General features: G+C 39.3%; 1 protein-coding gene across 3 annotated transcripts in view; it reads left to right on the forward strand.

Moving 5' to 3' along the window:
* Positions 1 to 25,549, forward strand: part of slc12a5a (solute carrier family 12 member 5a) — a 175,575-nt gene that overhangs the window by 102,461 nt on the left and 47,565 nt on the right. For all 3 annotated transcript variants that reach the window (XM_063473492.1, XM_063473491.1, XM_063473494.1), the window contains exons 2-3: positions 14,636 to 14,736; positions 15,240 to 15,377. In XM_063473492.1, coding sequence (XP_063329562.1) covers positions 14,636 to 14,736; positions 15,240 to 15,377 — 239 coding nt within the window. The remainder of the gene's footprint in view (positions 1 to 14,635; positions 14,737 to 15,239; positions 15,378 to 25,549) is intronic.

Below are 25,549 nucleotides of genomic sequence, written 5' to 3' on the forward strand. Positions count from 1 at the left end.
AGACAAAAGGAACAATGTGCAGGTGTTACTTTTGGATATGATAATCTCATATCATGAGATCTTGGGGTCCTTTAACTTATTTACCAAAAGCATAATTTCACAGATTTTTTCTCGTGTTTTCATTTTCTCAGTATCTCCTTATGACAGTGCACTGCTGACTCACACCTAGCCAGTTTCTGCTGTTAATTAAGGTAATATAGCGTTCTTAATGTTGCACATGTTTTCTGACCATCACAGAAGTTCAGCTTTCTCTGAGGGTTGATAAGAGATGGGACATTAAAGAGCAAACAAGGAAAGCTATATACTGTAGTGGTAATGTGTGAGCAAAAATAAAAATGTGCATGGATTTGTGTGTAAGTGGAAGAGAAAGTGTGCGTGAAGAAGGGCAAAGCATCATCAGTCACTGTCACTACCCACTGCAGTCTCTGGCTCGGTGCCACACACACACCCTCAGACACACATGGACGCACAAACAAAGAGGTGCAGGATGCATAATTTATAGGAGTAATCAAAGGCAGACAAAAGCCTCAGTCTTTGAGTCTGTGAGCCCACCGGGATGCAGGTTGACGTACACACACAAACGCACTCTCGCTCTATTCAAGTGAACAGCAGTTTCTACCAGCCAGGCAAAGTCTATAGAGGGTAGCAGAGAGAAAATACAAGGTGGCAAATAAGAGGAAAAGATGGGGGAAAAGTGAGAGAGAAACAGAAAGTAGATAATTTTTCACACAACCTCTTCACTTTGCTCCTCTGCCTAGAGGCCCTCTCTTACAACTTCCTCTTCCCTTTTTTTTATTAAAAAAAAGCTCTGTCTAGACCAAAAAGAGACAGTACAGCAGAGATAAACTCCCTGCACATGTTGGCTATACTCTGTTTCATTCACTCCTCTTGTTCCGCTATATGTTTTCTCAAGAGTTTATCTAAGGAGAAAAGTGGTTTTTGTGGCAGCTTGCACAAGGGAGACAAAATTGAGGCCTGTTTTTGGACTCCATAAATATTAATATTTTATAAAATACAGATGACTACCACTGATAAGATTTGAATATGCCATATTTAGCAATGATCCGTGCGCTTTGAAGACCTGGACTTACTTGTGTGGTGGGTTGTATTTTTGCATTATGATAGTTTGTCTTTCTCTCTCTGACCCTCTCATAGAACACAGATATAAAAAGCTCCGCTTTTAAAGCTTTTATCTAAATCCAAACCAGTGTCCCATTTCTTTATCTTCCCATAACTAGAAATATCCAGTAGGATCCATCCATGTTTGGCAAGTTGAGCCTCAGCCTTGCAGTGGATCTCTGGGCAGACAAACAGACACACAAATAAACGGGCAAATGAGCATAGAAATGCTATGTTTCACATACTACCAGCAAATAACTGTGACTGCACTCAGCCATCCAGGTAATGCACCTGTGCAGAGGCACCAGATAAATCCCTAAATGCTTTAGCCTTATCTGCCTGGGCCAGGCTCAAGAAAAAGGCTCTTGTCTTTTTGTGTGTGGCTCGGTCCTTCTGTCCGTGTCCATCTCTCTGTCTGCCTTTTGCAGTCTGCAGTCTGACTTCCCCCTATTACTTCAGTCGTTGAAGTTGATAGGCAATAAACCCAACTCATTATGGATGATCTCTTGCACCCACCCTGCTCGTTCACTTTCCCTCACTTTATATTTCTTCTAAAATGTCAGGTATATTGTGCTGAGGCAGGACTTTAAGTTTTACAAAGTGTAGTTGAACTTAAAGCTGCTGTAACTTTGTGTATTTGTAATAACAAATGCACAAAGAATGATGTGACAAACTCACACTGAATCTCTTACAGTGGTTACAGGGGGGGGTTTATTACCTTTCAGCTCATTGTTTTGATTTACTTTAGTACTATTACTCACTTTAAAATTGGTTTTGTTTAGTACTGTTGAACTCTTTGACAAAGTTGACATCAAGCTGATGAACATAATGAAGCATTTAGAAGCTGAAGAGCTTGTGTTTAATTCTAATACAAATGAATGCTAATAATATGCCATTGCTACTATAGACTGCACATAAAAGATGGACATACAGGCTATGGGCTAAAACATTTTTTGCCACAGATTTATAGAGCCAAGCAGTCCACAAACAGTTAACAAGCGGTTGTAAAACAATGGCGCCACCATTGCAACAAGTTAGCTGGTGAAATTACTTCCCTTTTAGATAGTCCACGATCAACTATAAGTGGTGTTATTGCAAAGTGGAAGTGTTTAGGAATTGCAGCAACTCAGCAGACCACGTAAAGGTCGCTGAGTGCTGAGTGCATAAAAGTTGCCAACGCTTTGCTGACTCAATAGCTGGGTTACCATGACCAAGTAGCTCCTGTAGGTGTAATGTGTAGGTGGCCCAGTACTTTTGTCCATATAGCGTAGGTTGTGGGTCTAGAAAGTGAAGTCAGTATGGAAATACCTTAAACATGCATTCTTTTGTATATGGCCTGCAGGGGGTAATCATGTTTTGGAACTTCAGTAAATTATTTCCTAATGAGCCTGCATTCTCATTTGCTAGTTTAAAGTGTTATGTAATGCAGCGTGATGATCATTTTTTTAAAATATTGGTCAAATTTAGTGTAAAGCAGGGCATATGTTTCCTTCCTATACATGTTTATTGTTTATTTAACTGCCCTTCAGTGGCAAAAGACCACTCTACAAGCTTAACTGAAGTAAAGCATATTTAGAATTGAAAACATGGTTGGTTGAGTGAGATTTTTCTTATGTGAAACTCAGGTCCAGGTCTAACTGGACACATACTATAGAACATAGGTGTCAAACTCTGGCCCGCGGGCCAAATTTGGCCTGCAGCCTAATTACATTTGGCCCGCGAAGCCATACCAAATTACTATTAGAGCTGGCCTGCTGGTATTATACAGCTAAGATATATATATATCGTTTAGTATTAAGCTTTGCTTGTTCCATATTCAGTTCTTCGGCAAAACTTGTTTGAGTCCATAAGAAAAGATTCCTTCTTACAGCTGGAGGAAGATTTTTTTTTTCAATAAATATGAATGTTAGCCTGCAACTTTGTTCCAGTTTTGAATTTTGGCCCACTGTGTATTTGAGTTTGACACCCCTGCTATAGAAGTTAGGCATTCATTACAATAAACTGGGTTAAAGGTTAAAGCATAGAGGTCAAACACTAAGGTTTAAGTCACGTTAATTGTGTGAAAACAGTGCCTAAGCAACCCAGGACTATCATATATAGCCTAATGATTGTTGACTGGGGCAAACTGAAAGTGCTGTATGCCTGAACAGGAGTGTGATAGAGTAGTCTCTATGAGTTTTATGACCCCCGATGTTGTTGCCTTGCAAATAAGCTGAATGTGTGCTGCCATACACCCCATGATTCTTGCTTTATCTGACTTTCAGAGCATGGCGGAGCGCTTCGTTGCTGTTATTTCTGGCTGTGTTACATAATAAGTCTCTCTTTCTGTTTCTTCTCATGTAGCGGTGCGATGATGTACTGTTGGCAGGCAAATCAGCACCGCAGTACTAATTGTGGTGTATCAGAAATGTATAAAGATGTTTTAGCTCCAGTCTGCTGCTGTCAGGTACTTATAAAATATTCTTTTGAAATCTTTAGAAAGTGTTTCCTTTTGCAAAATTGCGACAGCAGCCCTGAGCGGCACCACTGCATTGGCTTGAGTTTTGCTCAGTTGGAGAAGAAGAGCTTAGAGGCCAGCAGAGGCAGACAAACCATCTGGGGTTGTGGAAGTTTTCCCAGTAGCGTGAGCCAAAGTTTCATGCTGTTTGGTCGATTTGAATTATTAAGCAGCCAGCATGATGGTTACAAACTGCATAAATAAAGACATGTAGACCTAACAAATTAACATTATGCTTAATTTAGGTGTCCTCAAAGGTACAACTTGACCTTACATTATTTATACAATATTTTTTTAAAGAGAATTTTCTCTTTATTTCAAACATATTTACTTTAGTATTACTTCTATATTTTCCAACAAAATGGATGGAAAATATCATATTTTAGCGATTTCTACATAATTTCTATATTATCGTACTTTGATTGTCTACAGATTTGTAAATTGAGAGTTGTGTGACTCAAAGTGTATTTTTCTTTTCATGTTTCTACTCACCAAGTAGGGATCACAGATATGAGGAAGTATATTCCGACTAATACTTTATCATAAACAATTCTGATTACTTTTTCATCCTTGTCCAGTTTCCCTTTAATTTCATCTTTTACCTCTGAACTCCCTCATTATTATGCTGTCTTCATTTAAACTTTATTTTATTTTTACCCCAATATGTTAGGATGCTTTTCTCTGTCTGCAGCCTGGCCTGCTGACTTTGTTATTTCTCTCGAGGACAGAAAGAGTTTTGCAGAGAAGACTTGAGAGGTGAGAAAAAGGGCACAAAAGATAGAAGTGGGATGGAGATACTTGAGAAGAGGCCACAGGGATGCACTATCACACCTGAGAGGAGAAGAGCAGACCAGAGAATGAAATTAATGAGCAGAGGTGCTGAGAGAGGAGAGAAGGACGTGCCCTCCCTCTGTTGTCCTCTGGGCTTTGGATAGATTGCTTCCTCTCTGACTTGCAAGTGAAGGTGGGGAGGGATGGAGAATGTGGCCACTGCCAGGGGAGGAGTTGGACATTCAGGTGTTAATTTGCACCCTGATTCACACTTCCAGCATTTAATCAGAGAGCTGCAGATTTGGCAAGATGATAGCCCTGTCACCTTCCATCAGACCTAGCGATCACATAAACTATCCCTGCCATCTACTGTACAAGGCTTTGCTGCAGGCTATTGGATTTCCAACCCACTCTCTCTTCTGTTCTCTCTCTCTCTCATGCTATGACTCAGCCAAGAAAGATACCTCTCTCATCCTGTCTCAGGCTACTGAACCCTCTTGTCCAAAAATGTGCCAAAATGTAATAAAAGTGTGATAGCGCTTGGCTCCAAATCCAGACCTGGCACCAGAGCACCCAGAAGGAAATTATGTTTCCAAGTTAAATTGGTTTCCTGGCATGTGATAAGTTGGGGTGAATTTTTAATCCATGACCTCATGAAAAAATGTCAATCTCCCAGCTGCTATCATGCCTCCCATCCTTCCACATCCTTTTCCCTTTCCACTCCCATCTGCTTTTGCCCCTGTGTCTACGCTATGCTTAAAAAAGTAAAAGATAGTAGGTGTGAGACACCTTTGCCCCTCAACCAATTACCTCACCAGGGTGTAATCCTACCCAACCTCAACTCTCCTCCCACTCGATCCTTTTTTTCATCTCTTTGCTTCATCCCTGTCGCCCAGTGAGGCTCCATCGCTCACCAATTACAGCAGCAATAGGCAGCTAGCTAAAGCTTCTCCCACAACCAGTTTAATGCATGCAGGAGGCATGCAGTTGACTAATATGACACAAGGTGTTCTTCCATAGCCAGTCTACCACCTGAGGAAGTCGGACAGCCAGGCTCCACCCGGGACTCAGTGTGGCTGGCTTTACATGACTAGTCATTTAGTGCGCCTCATACCAGGTGAACCCTGACTGATACTTTTCTTTTCAAGTAAACAAACTTAACAGCTCATGGACAAGAAAAGAAGTTAATGAACAGCAACAGAAGGTTTTAGTTCAGAACTTAAAACACTCACACAAGAGTAAACTTAGATGGGTAATTAAAACTTTAGTGTGGAGTACACTTATGTTTGTTTTTCTTCTCTGAATATAGAGAAAATGGCAATAAATGTAGATTGAATAGTTAGCTGTGACTTTTGGCTAAGGGACTTGACAGCTGCTGTGCTTGGTTCCCACTTCATGCTACTTAAAGGCTAAAAAATGGAAAACCATAATGCTTTTGTCCTGACAAAACGCGATGTCCGACAGAACTGTCGTGGCAATGTTTAAACCCACAAATCTATTATCTAAATTGTAGAAGTGACTGCCTTTGTGCCTGCCAGCTTTCCATTTCCTGCTATCTGATGTATAGAAATTCAGGACACTTCAACAAGGGTCCTGAAATGTTTTGTAATCTGTGTTTTTGTGTCAACTGGGAGGAGACTCTTATCTGTTTAATATTAAGGCTAGAGATTATTGAGCGCTATGCTATGATAATGAGAAGACAGAAGCAGAAGAATAAATTGAATTCTGTCACTGAATGATAAGATTTTTGTGAAAGTAGCATTAAGTAAGATTTACAGTGTAAAAAATAGTTTCATTCGGCATTTTCTCTGCATCATTTCACAGTTGAGTCTGGCAATTGTCACCTCCCGGCAACATCTGCGTATCCTCCTCTTGTCAAGATATCCCTTTCGTCGACCAGTCATTGCAGAGATTAGCAAGTAAAGAAGGCAGGGAAGGCTTAGTTGCATTTGACTGTCAGTCTCCTCCTGTGTACAATCACCTCCTTTGCATGATGCCAGATAAAGAAGGTTCTTTAGGGAAGGCATTGCAGGGGCCTGCCATTTAACAAAAATTAATCCTGACGTGCACAGCTACGGGGGAAGCAGCAGCAGCGGGGGGAAATTGGACTAGATTCACCCATTCATCATCAGACATCGACAGTGACATGCGCAAGAGGCCCGGTCGACATGCTAAAAGCTGCTATACGCTCTCATGTACATGCTCAGGCATCCTCCTGCCTCTCTACGCTCGTAGCCAATCAGCTACCATCAGTTTAGGAGCCAATCAGGAGCGAGGATCTCTACTGGAGATGTTGAGGGGCTGAAAAGAAGTGACTGTGTCAAAGTCGTACCCTGTGAGGCAGTGCTGCATTAAAATTCATACAGAGCTGAGGCACCAGACTGAATACTGATCAGGGTCCTGTCCTGCAGCACAGTGAGGAAACAGAGTAATTTTACTGTAGATTTCCACAGTTGTGTTCTTTACATGCATATGACCATAAAATGCATCACAGAGGAGCGAAGCAGCAGGAAGAGAGAAGAATAAAGGCACCGAGGGGAGAGTGGGAGACACAGAGAGAAAATACAGAGCATGAGATCCAGTTATACAAGGCTGGTGTGTCTCTGATGTGGTGCTGGAGTCATGATCGGAGGGAGGAGAGTGAGAGAATATCTATTTATGACAGTGTGTGTGGGCAAATGTGGTCATGTACCCATATGCTGCTGCTATTTATTCGTATGTACATATGTTTGCACTCATGAAAATGTCTAATGCATTTGTAAAGGCAGTTTTGTTTTTTTTAAAAAAAGGTATCTTGGTGATTCTCCCTGCCATCACTGCAGTGGGAAAAGGAGACAATCAATAATTACATTGTGACCTGGCAAGCGTGGTATTTGCAAATAAGTGCCTGTTGGGATTTAAATAAATTAATCAATCAGCCCATGTAAAGGTCTTTAACTGTTTTAAGTATTATATGTGGTTGTCATATTTCATCCATATGAATTTAAATCCTGTTATCATGTTAAAAAATTTGTAGTCCATATTAGTGATTCCATGAAAATGATCAAATTTAGCAAAATGGGATCATCCCATTTTTCCATAGCAGGATACGAAGTAAATAAATAAATAAATAAATTAAATAAAACAAAGGCAGGATCAGTTTAATAAGTGAGTTAAATGGTTAGGTACAATTATAGATGGGTGTATCAGACCAACTTTATTTATTAAATATTTTTTTAATAAAAGCCACATAGATGCAAAATGCATGAACAAATACAGTGAAAATAATGAAAAGTGAAAACAAACCCAGTAAAAAAAAAAAAAAAAAAAAAAAAGCTATAATGGAATAAAAACAAAATTTTAAAATCTGAGTATGTAAACTTCATTTTACTGTCTCCTAGTAAAGAAACGCCCACAGCAGCAGAAACACTGGTTTGGCGCAGCGGTTAAACTGGCGGCTGGAGTGCAATGACCCAGGATCGAGACTGACCTGCAGCCCTCTGCTTTGGGTCTTCCTCTGCTCTTTCTCTTATGTTTATCTTCACTGCTACACTGTAAATGAAGGCAAAAAGCCCCAAAATACCATTTGATTCAACAAAAATATTAACTGAAAACTTTATCTCAATACAAAACTTGAATAGATCCGCTTTGGTTTAAATCTGTTGTCTATTCTAGGTGTCAGCGTGCCTCTGCTTTACGCTAAAAACTGCTTTAAGCCTTTTTTGGGTCATTTTTAGACAAACTTGTAATTTTCATACAGAATTGCACATGGGTGTGTTTGGGTACATGTTAAATCACTGTCAATCCTGATTTGACTGGAATTTAGATTAAAGTGACCTTAATCCTTCACCTGACTCCACCCAGTATCCACCAGCTCTGTCAGCAAGCCAGAGAGAGAGAGAGACATATCGCTGACTGCCAGACACGAATTAATGCCTTACTGTAGTGACATTCAGAGAAGACAAGAGAATCAGTGAGTGAACTCATGACCCGCTTGGATTTGGCGAACCACCAAGGAACAATAGCAGGGAACCCAGCCAGAAAATCCAACTCATCTTTCCTTTTTTTTCCTCTTTTTTTTTTTAATTGGTTGTTTCCAACCGACTAATTCCATTTGAATCCCTCACTCTTCCACTGGATGAAGCGTTTCACTCTGGATGCAAATTAAATGTCTGTGCAAGCACATGTACTCACTGTTTATTCTGCTGTGAGTCAGATTGACTGCCAAAAAAGATGGTCTATGTTTACTTTCATACATGCAGTAGCTGTGAATACGTTTTTGGATGTGTGTAAAAAGCCTCATTTTTCAACAGCACCGGGGTAGTGTGTGTCCTTATTCTCACATATAATGGCTGCAGTCCAGCCCAGACTAAGATTAATTTGAGATGCTGCTCTTCTGCTGCTGTACAACAGTAGTTAGTGCATATGCTTGGCTTAGACCCCACTATCACATATACACACACTTGCCCATTCAGATGCACACACCAATTCAACAAGTGGTCCCAGAGCCTCTGTTGAGTCAGCTCCTCCAGAATCAACATCCAGCTCTTTGGCTTTTCCCCCTGAAGTTGGTCCTCAGAGAGAAAGAGCAGTATGGCAGCTTAACACAGAGCAGTTAGAGAGAGGGAGAACAACACGCACTCTAAGTGAAAGAGAGAGGGAGTAGTAACTGTGACTGTCGCCACCTCAACACCATACAAGGAGGATCAATAAAGCAAAGTCAAATAGCGCTCACTGAGCAGTCCTCTGTGGCTCTGTTCAAAGATCTGTTGGAGAATTGTATTGTCCGAATCAGAGCAGTGGACCAGACTTCCACTCATTTGCACCAAGTTATATTTACACTCAAACAGTAGAATTGTCCTGACTTCTCTGTGCATAGCTCATCCTGGCAGACAATAGAAAACAGAGAGTCCTTATTGAATATAAACCAGGGGGATGGTGCTCTCATATTGCAATACAAGTGATGAACTCTGTCTCTCCGACGGTAAATGTGTAAACAAATCTCTAATGGACTGGATTAACCCCGATAATCTATTCATTCCAGTGTCTCACCTGCTGACCTGCCTGCTTTTGTAACTGATTATTGATCAGGCAAAACAAAGCATTTGTGAATATCTATTAAGGCATGAAAGTAGTCGTCTAATACTCTATATCCACAAATGATGAAAATCATCAGTTCTCAAAAAGTAAATCGCATTGATGGTCATATTAGTAAATATGGTACGAGTCTGCTATGGTAACAAATAAGAAAATAAGAGGAAAAAATCTATAAGAAAAGTACATAAAAGAAGGTTCAGTGTTTTTATTTTGCAGAGGATTTAGAGTATGATCACATGCTCAGTGAGCAAAAGGCTCTGGATTTTGACCACAGATAAGGAAAGACTTTGATAGTGAAAGCCATTGTTGAACAGATCCCATCAGACTGAGGAAGGATAAGCTGCTTGGGGATGCGGTCAGAGCAAAACTCTTTTGGGAACTGTCATTCTTCCCAAAAAATAGTTTCCATCATTCTTTTGATGATGGAGTTTTAATTATTAGACGATGAGGAGAAATGAGCCATGTAGAGATAAATGATACGTTAGAAGAGCTGTTATGGGCACATTAGCCCACAGATGTACAACTCTGTGTATGTGTGTGTGTGTGTGTGTGTGTGTTTTCCCCCTTTTTTTGTTTGAGTTTTTTGGTGTGTATGTGCTTTAAGCCATCAGAGTCACTTCCTTACTATTATCTATAATAAAGAGCTCTTAAAATTTGATTTCTGAGATTTACCCTCATCATTTTTCCGTTATCCACAGGAATAAGTTTGTATAATGATAAATTATAGTTCTGAGAAACCGGAAGGATTGTGTCGTGTGGTTTACATCAGAAAATGGAACATGGCTTTCAGGCTGAGACGTTAAATCACGCTCCCATCACCTGGCTGCAGCTGTTTGACTCATGATTCACCATCGCTCTTTCATTCCTCATCTGACAAGTAGCATTTGATCATACTGACTCAGAGCGGCATTATAAACCAGACTGTATTTGCAGCTATAGCTTCCCTTTCCAATGTCAACTGTCTCATTTCTGGTATTGTTTATTTCAGAATGCCAGTGAAGGTTCAGTGATTATAGGAATTCGTTCTTTGAAATCAAAATCTGTCTTTGCAAATAGCATAAGCACAAACTGCATATATGTAAGACTGGAAAAATTACAATTTAACATAACAGACAGTGTCCCATTTACAAACTTACACTGTGCATCCAAACTTTCATAATCATCATATTGGGGTTTTTCCTGCAAAGATACATTTTGGGTACCTCTAGATGAGTTTTACTCCAAGTCAGATAAAAACATAGTAATTTTTAACTCACTGTATTGATTTGGTTTCTGTTTAATGAAGCAAAATATACATTTAATTTTTTTTTTAATCAGATTATCAGGAATAAATGGAACTACAGATTTCTGTCAATAAAGAAACAAGACATGCCTTTACAGTATGCATACAGTTACCTACAATAATAATAGATAAATTAATATAAAAATGTAAAAAAAAAAAAAAAAAACCACTTGTCATGTCTATCAGCAAGGAGGAGGAGGGGATTTAGACAAACATAAAGCTGTTTAAGGGAATATGAAAGAGAGAAGATCTGTTTTAGTAAAATATCCCTTGGGTGGAGAAAATTCACATTTGATTCACATTTGTGTCCAGTACCAGTATTTGTTGCCCTGGTTCAAACTGGAAGGTCCAAAATACAAAAAATCTCTTTCCAGTTCAGATATGTTGTGAGCACCATTTAAAGCCATAACATCAGTTATTTACTGTCTATATTGTGCAGTGGATTGTGGAGAAATTTCTGGCTCCATATTTTCAACGTAACTTTAAAATCTTTTTTTAATGATGAAAAAAAATGGAAAAAGTAGCAAATGAATGTACTGTAAAAGCCAAAAGTGTTTTAGCTTTAAATCAAATTTGAATAGAAAACAGAAGCATTTGAAAGCAGCTCCTGCTGTCACAGGCACGTTAGCATGAGCAAAGGTAGATGCCGCAGGCAGAGGAGGTTTATAAAATATGTTATCTGAACTGTGACATCATTATGAGGTTGCCAGTTGATGATGTTGCCTAGCAACAGAGAGAAGTCCCCCAACGTCAAACTCAATACTGCACTTGAAAGGAACATACCAAGCAAGTTTGATGTTGAGATGGGCGACGAACAGACAGATTCATCCGTGTATTAGTCAGACTGTGTATTGTGTATATGTGTGTTTGTAGATGTTTGTCTAATCTCTGCTGGGCACAAGAAGGCTCATTTTGTTTTATCTCAAGCGAGGCACAACACTGTATCATCCTGATTCGCTCTGACAAAGTGAAAATAAACCAGCTAAATAATCCACATGCTCTGAAAACCCTCTGTTAGATGCTCCGGCCTCCTTTTAACCACAGTATATGTTTTAACCTGGAGGTCAAAGTGAGCTGAACCTTTAGTGCTGCAGAAGCTTTTACATTTTGCAGCAGCAGACGTGAGCATCCCTCTTTTTGCATCTCCCTTTCTCTCTCTGCGGGTTCCCATTTCAGATTTGGCTGCCTCGTCTTTGTCTTGTCTGAGCCTGTATCGCTCTCTCCTTGTCACTGTTTACTCTCGCCCCATCTATCTGTGTCTCTCTTCATCTTCTCATCAGTACTCTTATTCTCTCACTTTCCATCTCTTTGTGTTAACCTCCCTGTGCTCTTTTTATGCTCCGAATCTTCATGCATGGCCCCTTTTCTCAGTGTCCCTGTCTAGTGCTCCATCTCTGTTAGAACAGTGTGCCGGCTGTTAGCGGTGCCCCAACGTCATGGCACATGGCTGCGGCATCTTGGCTATAAATAACTCGGTCTCGCAGTCCAAGACAGGACCGAGAGCCAGAGGGAGCGCAATCTGCTGTCTCCCTCAAGAGATGCTCGAAGGGGAAGGCGCGAATAAGATGGCTCACTCTGCACTACCTTCACCACTCAGACCTTCATTGTACTTTATGTATAAAATGGTTGTGAATGCAATTATTTTTCTAGAGAAGTGCAAATTTCTGGTGACCAAGCATTTCAAGTACTTGGCCAAATCAAAGGTTAGAGCAATAAATATCAATGCATAATGTAAACAGACACCTTGAATTTTCATGAAGATGTAGGATGGTGCTAACTGTGCTAACGCCATTACAAGTAACTGTCTGGAAGGTTTATCCCTTTTTTTTTCTGCGTGTTTCCTTCAGAAAGAAAATGTCACTCTGCAGTGTTGGTGACATTCAAAGGTTTGATTGATGACTGCAATATATCAGTCTTTCACACATCTCTGTCGAGTAGCTGTGTTTGGATTGATTTACGGGTCCACACAGGATTTTAGTAACTTTCATTTCATTTGAATACCAGAAGAAGAGTGGTACATTGTAGCGAGCGACACTGATAAGAATTAATTGATGCCTGTGCCCATCTTTATGCAAGTCCCGTCTTTATTGATCCCCTTATTGAGTCCTGATCAATGTCCTATATACACGAAGAAAGTTTGTATATATGTGTAACTGTGTGTGTATTTACTTATATGTGTATGCACATCAGTCTGGAGAGTCAATTGGTGTGACTCTGCTTACTGCAATAAAGTCCTTATGTCTGGTCCATTTTGCAGCAGCAATGATTACTTGTCACCAGACCAAGACGTTCCTGTTCCCCGTCTGTCTTGATCCACTGGAAGTTTGACTGGCAGCTTTGGTTTTGTCATTTTTCATGATGATTACCACAGTGCACACTGTATTGTTGCTGACCATGTCCATCCCTTTATGGCCCGTGTATTATATGGCTCCTTTTACAGAGATAAAAGTCACAAACAATAATAACACAATTAAAAAATGATGTCAATAGTGAAGCATCTTAAAACAGAATAAAAATAGGTTAAAAAAACCTAAATAACAAAAGACCACATTGTACTGATTTTCCGATGGCTGCTTCCAGCAAGCTCAGACCATCTAAAACCAGTTTCCCTAACATAACAATGAGTTCACTGCACTCTGCAGTCACCAGATCACAATGGAAAAGAGCACCTTTGGGATGCTGCAAATCTCCTGTTCATATCTCCACGATACGAACAGGAGATTCATATCATGGATGCGCAACTGACAAACCTGCACCAGCTCAGTGATATTATCATGTCAGTATGAACCAAAATATCTGAAAAATGTTTCCAGCACCTTGTACAATCAACAATATTAAGAATTTTGGCAGGTCTGAAGGTAAAAGTGGGTCTTAAGCTTATAATAGCAAGGTGTAGCTACTAAAGTGTCCACTGTAGCTAACCTGAAGACACAATCAAGGTGTTAAAATTGTATGCACAGAAAATAGTATTTCTTCTATCAGTTCCATATCATACAATGAACAGTCAGTTGAAATTACACCCAGTAAAGTTTAAATCAGCAACATAATTATGACAAAAAGATTTTGGTCCTTAAAGTAAAATCCTGCTGCTTTGAGGGAGATGTCAAGAAAGTGTTTTATAGGAAGCAGTTGCTCACGGTATAAAGGGAAAAATAGATTGAACACTGCCTGAGGTGTACTGAATTTTCAAATGTCAATTAGAAATCAATGAACTTCTTGATCTCAGATAATGAGAATCAATGAATGTGCAAAGAGCTGGATGCTTCCCTCTCACTACACGTTGTTTCGAGGATTTGTTTGTTCTGGCCCTATTTCTGGGCCTGTGAACTCGTAGACAGATGTTTTTCGATAGAGTCATGTTGCCTTCAGCGAGCTGTCACTATCAGGCTGATTCTACAAGTCAGGGGGTTTTTTTGTTCAGGGTAAGAAAAGCTGCCGGGTTGTAGACCATTTTTTTGTGTTTGCGTTCAGAGTTGTGATGTTGTTTTTCAGTGAGGTGAAAAAACTGATTGACACGTCCAGGTTGTCTTCTTCCTATGGCCATATGGAATACATAGCACTTCACATATTGTCAATACACAGTTCATTAGGTATGCTTCTCTTTCTCTGCATTTCTGACTGCTTCAAGGAGATGGCAAGCTTTTCTTATCAGACGTCCTCTGCTTTGAGCATTCTGTGCGTTTTTCTTTATTTTAACGATAAAAAAGTAATTATTCCAAAAGTCTACCGATTTTTAAAAGTTGTTACGTTTAGTTGTTGCAAAAAGGGTTCCTTTGACATCAGGAATCTTTTGTCTGACTTGTGCATTGTCCTCTCCCCTAACATGCTCATTGTCCTCTGCTTTATTTCAGACCACTCTAAAAGTAGATGTGTGTGTTTGTTTCTTCCAGGAGACAGTAACCCCAAGGAAAGCAGCCCCTTCATCAACAGCAGTGATGCTGCCACAGAGAAGACTCAGCAATATGATGGCAAGAACATGGCCTTGTTTGAGGTATAATGCAATACTCTGCATACACACACATACGCACATGCACACAATCAGGTGCGATGGTAAGAAGCGGGATACACTCATTTTCACAATTCAGTGATTGAATAGGGGCTCTGACATCGATTAATGAGGGTAATTACTGTGTGAAGGGCATGTGGGAACCTCAGGTTAAAGCAAGAAAATCTCAGAGTGGTGCAGGATTGAACCTCAATGAGGCAATTTGGCTCCGCTCTGCACAGATGTATTTACAATGTCTTCTCAGTGGGATTTCTAGATTGAACAGGAAAAGGGGGTTTATGGTGTGCACACTTGTTTTTGTTTCAAATGAGCTGAAATCCACAAAAGAGGATTGCAAGTAGATTAAATGGCTTCTTATCTGCGATGATCTATGGAAGCAGCCACTAAGTGATTGGTAATTTTATAGAGTTCACTTGTTTGACTGAGATTGTTAATAATATTGGCTAAAATGCTGATTGGAACCTTCCTGTCTGCTTGTTTTTCTGCAGGAGGAGATGGACACCAGCCCCATGGTGTCATCTCTTCTCAGTAGCCTGGCCAACTATTCTAACCTGCCCCAAGGTAGCAAGGAGCATGAGGAGGCTGAAAACAATGAGGCTGAGTCATCACGCAAGAAACCTGTTAAGGTATTTATCTAAAAAATATATGTAGTGAAACATACAACAGATTTTATAGACAAATAAAGTACCAAAGGTTAACTACTCTAAAAGGGTACCATTAATTTACTTTTCATGGAAAGCTCAAGTGTACCCCTGTTAGAGGATCAGCGTTTGTAAGAAGTAGATGAAGAATATTAACAGAATTTGTTAATTTGTTGATAAGAGTACTATATTTAGTTGTATCTTTAGTTTGCATCTGCCTACGTAGCTTATCAAGTAGCAGTTACTCAACCTGAAAGGCACTGTGAGAGCAGCACAGTTACATCAGCTTAGCTAATGTTAACAATGCTTAGCTAATGTTAATAAGGGGAAGCAATGGTCACAGAATAAACCAACTCAGGCAACCAATTGTAGCATTATTGTGAAACATAAGCATGTACCAAGATTAGCCACACTTTCACAAAGTCAGCATTACATACAAACAGTAATTAGGGGCCAGTCCCTGCTCTCGTCAATCCAACTACCCTTGCTGCTGTCACTGGCAGCAGACAGCAGTCGACACTGTCACTGAGATTTGCCACTATAGTAATAGTGGCACTGAAAAATGTTGGAACACAGAAATTGGTCACTGGATTGGTCTATACAACACACTAACCTATACAATATGGTAAGTGCAAATGCATGGGAAAACAAGGTTATCTCTGTGATGCAAAAGGTCATAGAAATGTTGTCACGAGCACAACACGAGAAAAATGTCATCTGTGTTTTATTTAAGAAGATATATTCATCAAAGACACCTTTTAAAGTTGCTATAAGTGTTTCAGTTCATAATCAGTGTATTTGTATTCTTACTTGTATTGTTATATTATATTTTTGTGTATTTTCTCTCGCATATTTTGACCATTTTTTGCCTCAAAAGGCGATTATTGTGTCAACATGTGACTCTGACAGAAGCAAACACTAAATGGTAAAATGTGGATTCAAATCGATTGCGTTATAACTGAGCTGCTCCATTAAAAGTACTTTATCTGGAAAAAGCTGGATGTAATGTGAATGTGCTGCAGCGAGTGTAAAAAACTAAAACTGCGTTATAAGATCAAGACTAGTGCATAGTAATGTTTATAACTCCTGATGTGTTTATCTGTTCTTAAAGACTATAAAGAATATATTTAAAATGCTTAAAAGAACATAAATGTTCAGATATATTCGTGTGCTGCATCTTATTAGTTAAATGTTACAGCAATAACAGTGTACTCCAATGCAGAGTAATGATCTTACTGGCTGCAGTATAAAAACTAATGTTGAAATGATAGTGTAAGCTGTCTTCAAAAAATGGGCCAGGTTTTTGGTTATGAAAAATTATTTCTTCTTAAACAAATTACTAAAATTAACTTCCACTGACTTAACTCCCCGCTCAGTATGATGCAATGTGCACAGATAAATCTTTTGCCTGTGGATTTACATTTGCAGCAGTAGAATTATTTATGGCTCTTCCTGGTTGAATAACTCGTTCAGCCAGAAAGGCCCATGTTCCTGTTGCCACTGGATGGTCATTAAGTGTTACCAAATATAGAGCTGTAATTTACATAAGATCAAATAATGATTCCCCAACAGCACAGTTTTAAATTGTTTTGTTAACACAGTCACTGGAGAGCCTGAAAATCTCCACCAGTTTAGGACTTGCCAATCATTTTCTGTTGATATTATAAATCCCCTGTTCGTGTTACTGGTTTGCAGCTTAAATGCCACTCACTAATGAGTTCCTTCCATATCATCCCATGATATTTTCTGCCGTTGGTGTCGAGATGCCAGCAGGAAGTGGTTTACTTTTCTGACTCTTTCTCAGCGCTTGATGGACAGACTGCTGCATTATTAATCCTGTGGGAAATTATGGTGTTAGGTATGCAGTGACAAGCAAAGCTGAAACTCAATGACAAATGATAATTTGTGAAGGAGCTCATGCCAAATTAGGACAACAGACTGATGGAAAGTGACACGTGTTAAGATATTTCACACCAACTTTTGAAAGTTTCTGACTTCAGAGTTAACCCACATGAGATAAAACACACATTTAAAAAGTGAGACGCTAAAGCAGTGACAGTTTGACAGCTTTTCAATGACCTTTGACACTGTCTGTCTTCTCGTGTGTCCAATCAGCCTACTATCTCTCCCTACCCTTATATATTTGCTTCTATCCACTTCTTGTCTTCCTTCCTGTCCTGTTTCTCTGTCACTCAGGTATTTTTTTTCTCTTTAACCTTGAGAAAGATCAGTGATGATGACATGAGATGCCAGTTCACCTACTATATCCAATTCAGTATGTACTTTTCCTGCTGTGGCTCCAGATGATTCCAGCATCTAGGTATAGAGCAGATCTGGGAAAAAGATTTTAAACCAACAGCAGGGATAAGTCTAAGAAGAGTAATACATTTGTTTCTTTATTCATGCTTGTGTTCAGAAATCTGACACCAGATTGAAATAGTTACTGTCTAACACAGACCTAGAGACCAATCGGTGACCCCTAGCAGCCACTGGTCACCTGGGAAAAATGTGTATTTCCTGACTGGTTGTTGAGTGATTACTGGAAGTTGCTGGGTGAAATTGGTCGTAAAGAAGTATACAGTGCTACACTAAAAACCTCCTTGTAATTCTTTGGCTCATTAGCACATTACTACAGTCACGCATCATTTGCATGGAAAATGCTGATTTGTCTATAGACACTTCCCAGCTGCTCACCGACTTGTAGTGAAACAGAGAACACAGAAGCAAGAGATGTGTTATTAAGCTGCAACAAACATGTTTCAAAATGCACAACTTTTATTTTTGAATTCAAATTTTGTCTAGAGATAGCCAGCAACCACTCCCCAACCGGTTGGAGAACAAATCATTTCCTCACATGTTTTGAGCTCAGTGTCTTCACCATCATATTTGCGGCATCCATTTATGTCCCTTTAAAGTTTTCTTGCCTTTTTTACTTTTTAACTTTTTATCCAGCTCCATTAAACTTAAATGTATACAGTATTCTATTTATTCAGTGCCGAAAAACTTTCCGAACATTCCCACCAGCCCCGCTTGCACTTTTTGTTTAGTGTTAGTAACCTATTTTAACATGCTAACTAAACTCATGTGGTAAACATGGTAAGCACTGCATCAAGTAAAGATCAGCATTTGTTCATGTTTATAGTTACACAATGACATTGGAAACAGGTTTTTATATTCCATGACTATCATCATTTAACCCATATGAGCAAAAACATTATGATATAACAGTTTTCTTCAAGTGTTATCCTACCATGCAGGTAATTTTATTTTATTTGCACAGGTTATGAGATCTGAGGCTTCTGCCTTGAGTTTTTTTACAGTTTAAATCACATTTAAAAACATCAACAGCAGCCTTTACTTCCAAACACAATTTCAGAGTGTATTGAGATAAGCCACAGACCTCATTGTGGACAGTTTTCACCGGGACTGCTGTCTCCTCACGAAAACCCCCAACAGATCTGTTTACTATCAAGATCAATGGGGGCAATGTTTCTGAAAACAGATGTAATGGGGTCGAACTATGCTTCTTACTGGTTTCGCTTATCCTGTTGGGAGCAGCTAAGGACAACAACCATGTACATGAGCCTAACATACCTTCACTCTTGAACTAGTTAACAGTGAGGTATTGCCACTTTGACCCAACTCTCCCAGTTGTTTGAAATGTAAGGTATATTTGTCCAGCTGTCTTCGGCACAGATATCACTATGGTATAGGACTAATCTCCCCCCGTCATCCGAACTCCTTCAATACTTTAATTAGTCTCCATGCTACACCAAGCCGCTGGTCCTCCAATCAGTAGCCCATTCCACAGGCAATCTCCCCATCGCTGTGAGAGGCTTTTCATTAAGGCAGCCTGTGGCGCTTTATCGCTCACACAGCGGACTCAACCCTCCCAAAAAAAATCACCTTCCCAATCCATTTCTCGCTTCACTCCACCTACCGCTCCCTCTGTCTCCTTTATCATCAGTCCCCCGAGTTAGGAAGAGAGTGAGTTGTGGAAGAGAGAGACAGAATCAGTAGCCTTTTTGTTCAGTGTGAAAACCAAGATTAGAGATTTGGATGGCGTGTGACATGAGAGATCAGGCTGGAGGTCACAAAGGTTAAGATGGAAACCAGTCAAAGCTAATCTTCTCTGACTTTACCCATTTACAGTTTTTTGCAGTCACTCTGGTGCATTTCTCAGATCAGAATTGAATTTCAACACCTTCAAATCATCCAGTCACATCATAAAAGCAGGTTTTAAGTTAGGTTGGATTAGGTACAACAGTCTGCTGATTCCTATATTATCAATTATGTGTGTTCTTTTGATCAAAAGCTATTTTGACCATGTAAAGTGGTTCATTGGGTTTTCATAATTTGTCAAGAATTTCCTATATATTTTGTTCGGCTTTTCATTTGGAAATACAAAAATCAATGCAATATTGTTTTACAGCTCTGGATACAAGCACGAAGGGGGAAAACCAGGAATATTATTTAAATGTAAACACCTGTTAGTTACAACTTTAAATGGTAAATCATAACCAGATGAATGTAAAAGATGGCTGTGGTTGTTTTCTGAAGACTCAAGCTAAGGATTTTCACCCTCAGCATGTTTGTGCTTTAAAATCAGATACAAGTGTAGATCTGACTGGGAAACCAAAATGACAGTATATATTCATCCACTAGTGACTTGTGAGTCACAGTGTATATTATGCCTGCCCTAGAGCAAACCTTGGTCTGTGTTCTTATTTAAATACCATAATTTTCAATTTGACCATATTGTTGCATAATGTTATAAAAATGTTTGACACTATCAATTATAAACTCATCAGAAAAGATTTTTCAACCATTATTGATTATGTAATTTTGCAGATCTTAGCAATATATATTTATTAACTAAAGTTAATTCACATTAATTAATTTATTAATTATAAATGGTAAACTGTTAGTGTTACAACCTGATTTTCAAGTTCCAGATTCCCACCAACTTACAGTAGCAACAGATAACCTTGCACCGCAGCACATGGAGAATCTGGTGATATCTCATCAAGCCTCTGCAGGCATCTGCTGTGATATATATCATTTTTTTAATGTGTCATAAAGATGTCAACCAGTTACAGTAAAACCAGTAAAACTACAAAGGTGATTTGTGATTCTCCAGCAGAACTGTTGCAGTCGATGCCCCACATGCAGTAATCTGAAAGTCTGTACTGTTTAAATTGTTCTATGCCAGACAGGAAAAAAGAGCAGCCTAGTGCATTTTTAATCATTGTCATCAAAGAGGTTGTTTACATCAGAAAGCATTTCACAGTAGAGTATGCAGTTATATTAACATCACTAAGCTGTTTGACTTTTGTATTTGTAAACAGTGGCATAAGAATTTGTCACAACTTGTCTTGTTACAGGCTTTCGCAGACAATCCATTGTGTGCAGCTGTTAGTTCTGATTGTTTAGAGAAAAAATCTTATTTGAAAAGCTGCTTTTATGTTTTTGTAAATGTTAAGAATCATTTTCGATATCTTCCAAAGCAACTGAGAAAACTAGTACAAGAAGGCAAGGCTTGTTTTTTTGTATATTGGCAATATCTCACTTTAGGCATTCAATTATTAACATTTGATAAAGCTTTGCTAAAATACTGGGTTCTGGTTTAATATATAAGAAACAAATACCACATTTTCTCCTCTGTAAATGTTAAAATGTTACAGCTTAGTTTGGGTGTGAATTTCAGTCTCTTGTCCGTATCCCCAAATCATGTAAATATAACATTTAATATACTCTTGCTGCAGAATAACGTGAAAAATAATGTGTCTGGGAAGTTATCTGAACATGAACACTTTAATCCTTGGTGTTTATTTTACATGTGGATTGAATTAGTTACTAACTTAGGGCTCAATCACACAGATCTAGAGACTGGGTAGCAACCACAGATCAAAAAGGAAAAATATATATTCCCCAAGTGGTTGGTGGGTGGTTGCTGGTGGTTGCTAATCAGTCTTTAGGCATGTAGCTTGTAGTGTTTCTAGTTGTTAATGTATAGGTTTAGTTAGTTTTCAGTATTTTTATATTCTGTTTCTCAAAAAAAAAAAAACAAGCAAACAAAAATAAAGATAACATATCCAGCGGTATTTTCTTAATAGTGCTTTTTGTATGCACAACAGTAAACACAATGCAAACATATGAACCTCTTTTATTCATGTCATTTTCCAAACGACTACACTTGCCAAGAAGGAACACTTGTCCATATGTACTCTGCTTTTTAGAGTGTAATGTTCCCCTTACATAAATGTTTCCCTTCTGGGTGTTTTATGATCCTTGCTCTCAGCTCTGACCTCCCCCCTCCCCCCCAGCTCCACAACATCCTCCCTTTCTCATTAGACTGGCATGAGATCAGCGTTCCCATCAGCTGCTTTCTGAAGAACGTATCGTGATTAATGTGAATTCATGTTAGAGCAGCATGCACGTGTTCACAGTGGGGAGAAATAGAAATGTCACAGATACCAGGCTAATAGGCTCAGTAGATGTTTTTGTTCTTCTGAGCCTATGAGCCTGGTATCTGTGAAATTTCAGATTATTATTTATTTTACATGAAATATCAAAAACGTGTTAAAATTCGCATCTTTAAAAGACGTGGTTTGTGTAGCAAAAAGTCCCCAAACTGGATATGTTCAGTATGAAAAAAAGCAGCAAAATTTAGTATCTGTCATCATCAAATGACTGAACAATTAAATCAATTTCAGTATATTTTGCCAGTTATTTTTCTAATGGATTAATTGCCTAATTGTTCCAGCTCTGCAACACTGATAAAAGAGGAAATAAAGATATAATTTCAAGATGTTAAATCTTTCGCAAGATAAATGTCATTTACACCAAATTTGCACAAAATTAATGATTTGACTGAAAGAATTAGGAGAAAAATGATCCGTCTTCTCATCTAAAATGTCATTGCTTAAGTTCTCTTGATTATTGTGCTCATTTGTATCTATCACATAGTAGCTTAGAGTACATTTTCACCTCACGTGTCTGTTTCTGGCATGTCACTCTTGATCTTAATTTGCAAACACAAGGGAGCAGCAGTACATGTGCATTAGTGGAAAAGGAGTCTGTCAGCCTTGAATCTGAGAGTGCGCGTAAACAGCGGTTTCACAGCTGGCTGTAACACATGAGGCTTTGTGGTGGAACCTAGAATATTCTAGTAACACATGTAGATGCTGTTTAGAGGTGGTGCGTCTTGATTTCCGCAGAGGATATTTTGCTACAGTGTTCAGTGTTTTTATTATTTTTTTTAAAACACTTTTGCACATACAGACACACACACACGTACACAGAAACCCAGCTGACCGCAGAGTGACTGGTTCACCCACAGCCGGTCAGGAAGACTGATGCTCGCTGGTCTCTCCTCTTGCTGTCTGTTTAATAATTCAGCACACCTGAGCAGAAACACATTTGCCCTATCAGCTCCGGTTTGGCCAGCAGAGCGTGCAGATTGCGTTACAAGCTCCCAGTCTGCCTCCCTCTCTGTTGTTACCCCCCTCTCCCCCCACCTCCCCTGACCTCACTCGCTTCACTTCACGCCTCGGTCTCTGCCAGTAATGAAAATAATGAAACAGTCGTGCGGATCCCCCTCCTCTTCTCCACCCCCTTTTATCTGTCCTTACTCGTTCTTTCGTCTCCTCTTTTCTCTCCTGAGTTTTTACCAAATCAGGTAGAGAAACCACCCATATGTTACACATAATGCGCTACTTTAATGTATTATCAAAGTGACAAATTAATCATGAAATAATTATGTGCACTGATACCACTGATTTGCTGCAGGAAGTGGAAACAATTTCACACTCTTGCATTCAATTATATGATTCCACAGTAACATCAGTACATTTCTATCAGCAGTTCTCCACAAACAGGTGCAACACCAACCAGACATTTAAAAGAAAATCCAGACATTTGTACATGCAGTACATATTGGTCCTGCTTGTAAGCATAACAAATTCCTGTAAGAAGTGATTTAAAAGATGTCGCTGGTTTTGTCAGCCTAAGCAGCTTGGCCTGGATGTTTCCCTTCCTCTCAACTCAGTCAGAAGTAGTGTGTACTCCATCTCCTGATACTTCTCTGCCCTCTTTCTCTTTCATTTTCTTTCCCTTCAGGCTATCCAGGGATTTGGAATTGTTTTCACCTTCCCTTTTTAAATCTGCACTTCCCCAAATTCAACATAGAACTGCTAGCCTCAGCAGGGTAAGAGATGTTCAAAGGAAGGTTGAAATAAAACTATGTGAGTAACATAGGAAAAGGAAGGAGGGGGGATATGGATGTATGAAGCATATAACAAATTAAATGCAGTTTTAAAGGAAGATTTATGTTATCTAAAAAATACATGTCCAATAAGCTGTTTTGAGTCCCTTCCTCCTGTCTTACATCTTCCTCTCATTGGCTGGCCTTCTCAAACTGAAGGTTTTGAACACTATGTGAGCAGGCGATAATTCTCTGCTCACAGCCAGAGCTATGCACCCAAGATGACCATATTAAGGATATTCTCTGGTTGTGACATAATACAGATCCAAAAGTAGAAAAAATAAAAAGAAGGTGTTTTGGGAGCACAGCATTTTGTTTTGGTTAATATGAAAATCTACCATTATGATAGTATAGGTAGAAGAAAATCAAGTGGAATCACGTGTCTGCTCTACGTCAAGGCAACTAAAACCACTTTAAGGCTAAGGAAACCTACTTTAGTATACACTTCATTCACACAATCTATTGACCTGGCCTTTCATCAAAAACAGCATCTGCTCTTTTTAGGACACACAGCAGGAGCTGAGGCAAAGAAGAGGTACCAGAGATCCAGTTAATGCTTTTTTTTAAAGGAAAATCTTCCTTTTCTGCCCTGCACAGATTTTGAAAGAATCAATTTCTCTTGGTTTATGGACAAATGTGAATATTTTGTTGTTTGGAGTTAAGATGGTCTTTAAATTAAGAACAGCATTTTTCTGGCTGTGAGAAGTCTTTTTTTTTTTATAAATCTATAAAATGATGCATAGTTGGTGTATAGTTATGTGAGAAAAATGCTTGTGATGGATGTGAAGCTGAAAAGATGGCCAGAGACCGAGATGCAGTCTGGTGATAGACTTGTGCTAAGTGGTAGGGCAGCAGGAGGCAGTGAATCTGAAGTAGGTGCCACAGCAGATGTATTGAAAGGTCCTGTTGTGCATCTAGCACACCTGAGCCATCCATGTGGTGTGTTGACTGCACTTCCCAGGGGATCGGTGGGCAGCTGTTTCTTCCTCTTTCAGTGGTGCCTCGCTGGCCCTACCTGTGGCTCTGCAGCAGTCCGTGTTCCCTTTGCTCTTGGTGGCTCATTCTCCAGGGAAATCACACTGCTGGCTTGTGGCCCATTAAGCAGACACTCCTGTGTATATGTGAGCATGTGCATTTATCAGGGCAGATGCTGGTCAGGCCTGCATTCCCCATCCACAAAATGATGTAATGAAACACCAACTGAATGAAAATTGAAAAGCAGTACTTTCAGTAAATACCCTGGCTTTTCTCCCAACAGGGTCATTGATTCAACGCATGTACAAGCATTCAATCTGTTTTAGGCTGTTTTTCAGTATAAAGTCATTACAAGCATTCATTAATTTACCCCATTTCTGTTTTTTGCTGGCTGTTTAACAAATCCATAGAAGTGTTTTATCTTGTTTAGGACTCTGTTTAGGCCCCCACCAATCCAGTATCCGTTTTCTGTGTCTGTACATCTTATATAACAATCAGGATTTCTAGCAGACAAACAGTTTTGTTTTTTTTCAAAGCCTCCCTATTGTCAAAGCTGGATTATAATTTATCACTCAGCCATGAGCTACCACAGACACTCATGCAGCAGTCCAACACTGAAGGTCTGCTTGATTGTGGTTCTCCATTGTGTGGGAGAACAGGCGGGGAAAATGACATTTTGCAGTCTGGAGAGAGTTACTGCCAACTTTGGTTTTGTTGTGCTTCTGTGGAGTGTGGTAGGGCATAAACACGTTGTTGCTGTTGTAATACTCAATTGTATTTACACACCTTTTAGCACAGATTATTATAATCTGCATTATCAGTCGTGCTTTCAACCTGTCTTCCTCTAAGTCTACAGTTATGTATGAAAACCATTAAAGGACAAAAATTATACTGAATTTTCTCACTTCTCCGTAAG

The sequence above is a fragment of the Pelmatolapia mariae genome, linkage group LG5 (genome assembly GCF_036321145.2).
Source record: "Pelmatolapia mariae isolate MD_Pm_ZW linkage group LG5, Pm_UMD_F_2, whole genome shotgun sequence".
NCBI lineage: Eukaryota > Metazoa > Chordata > Actinopteri > Cichliformes > Cichlidae > Pelmatolapia > Pelmatolapia mariae.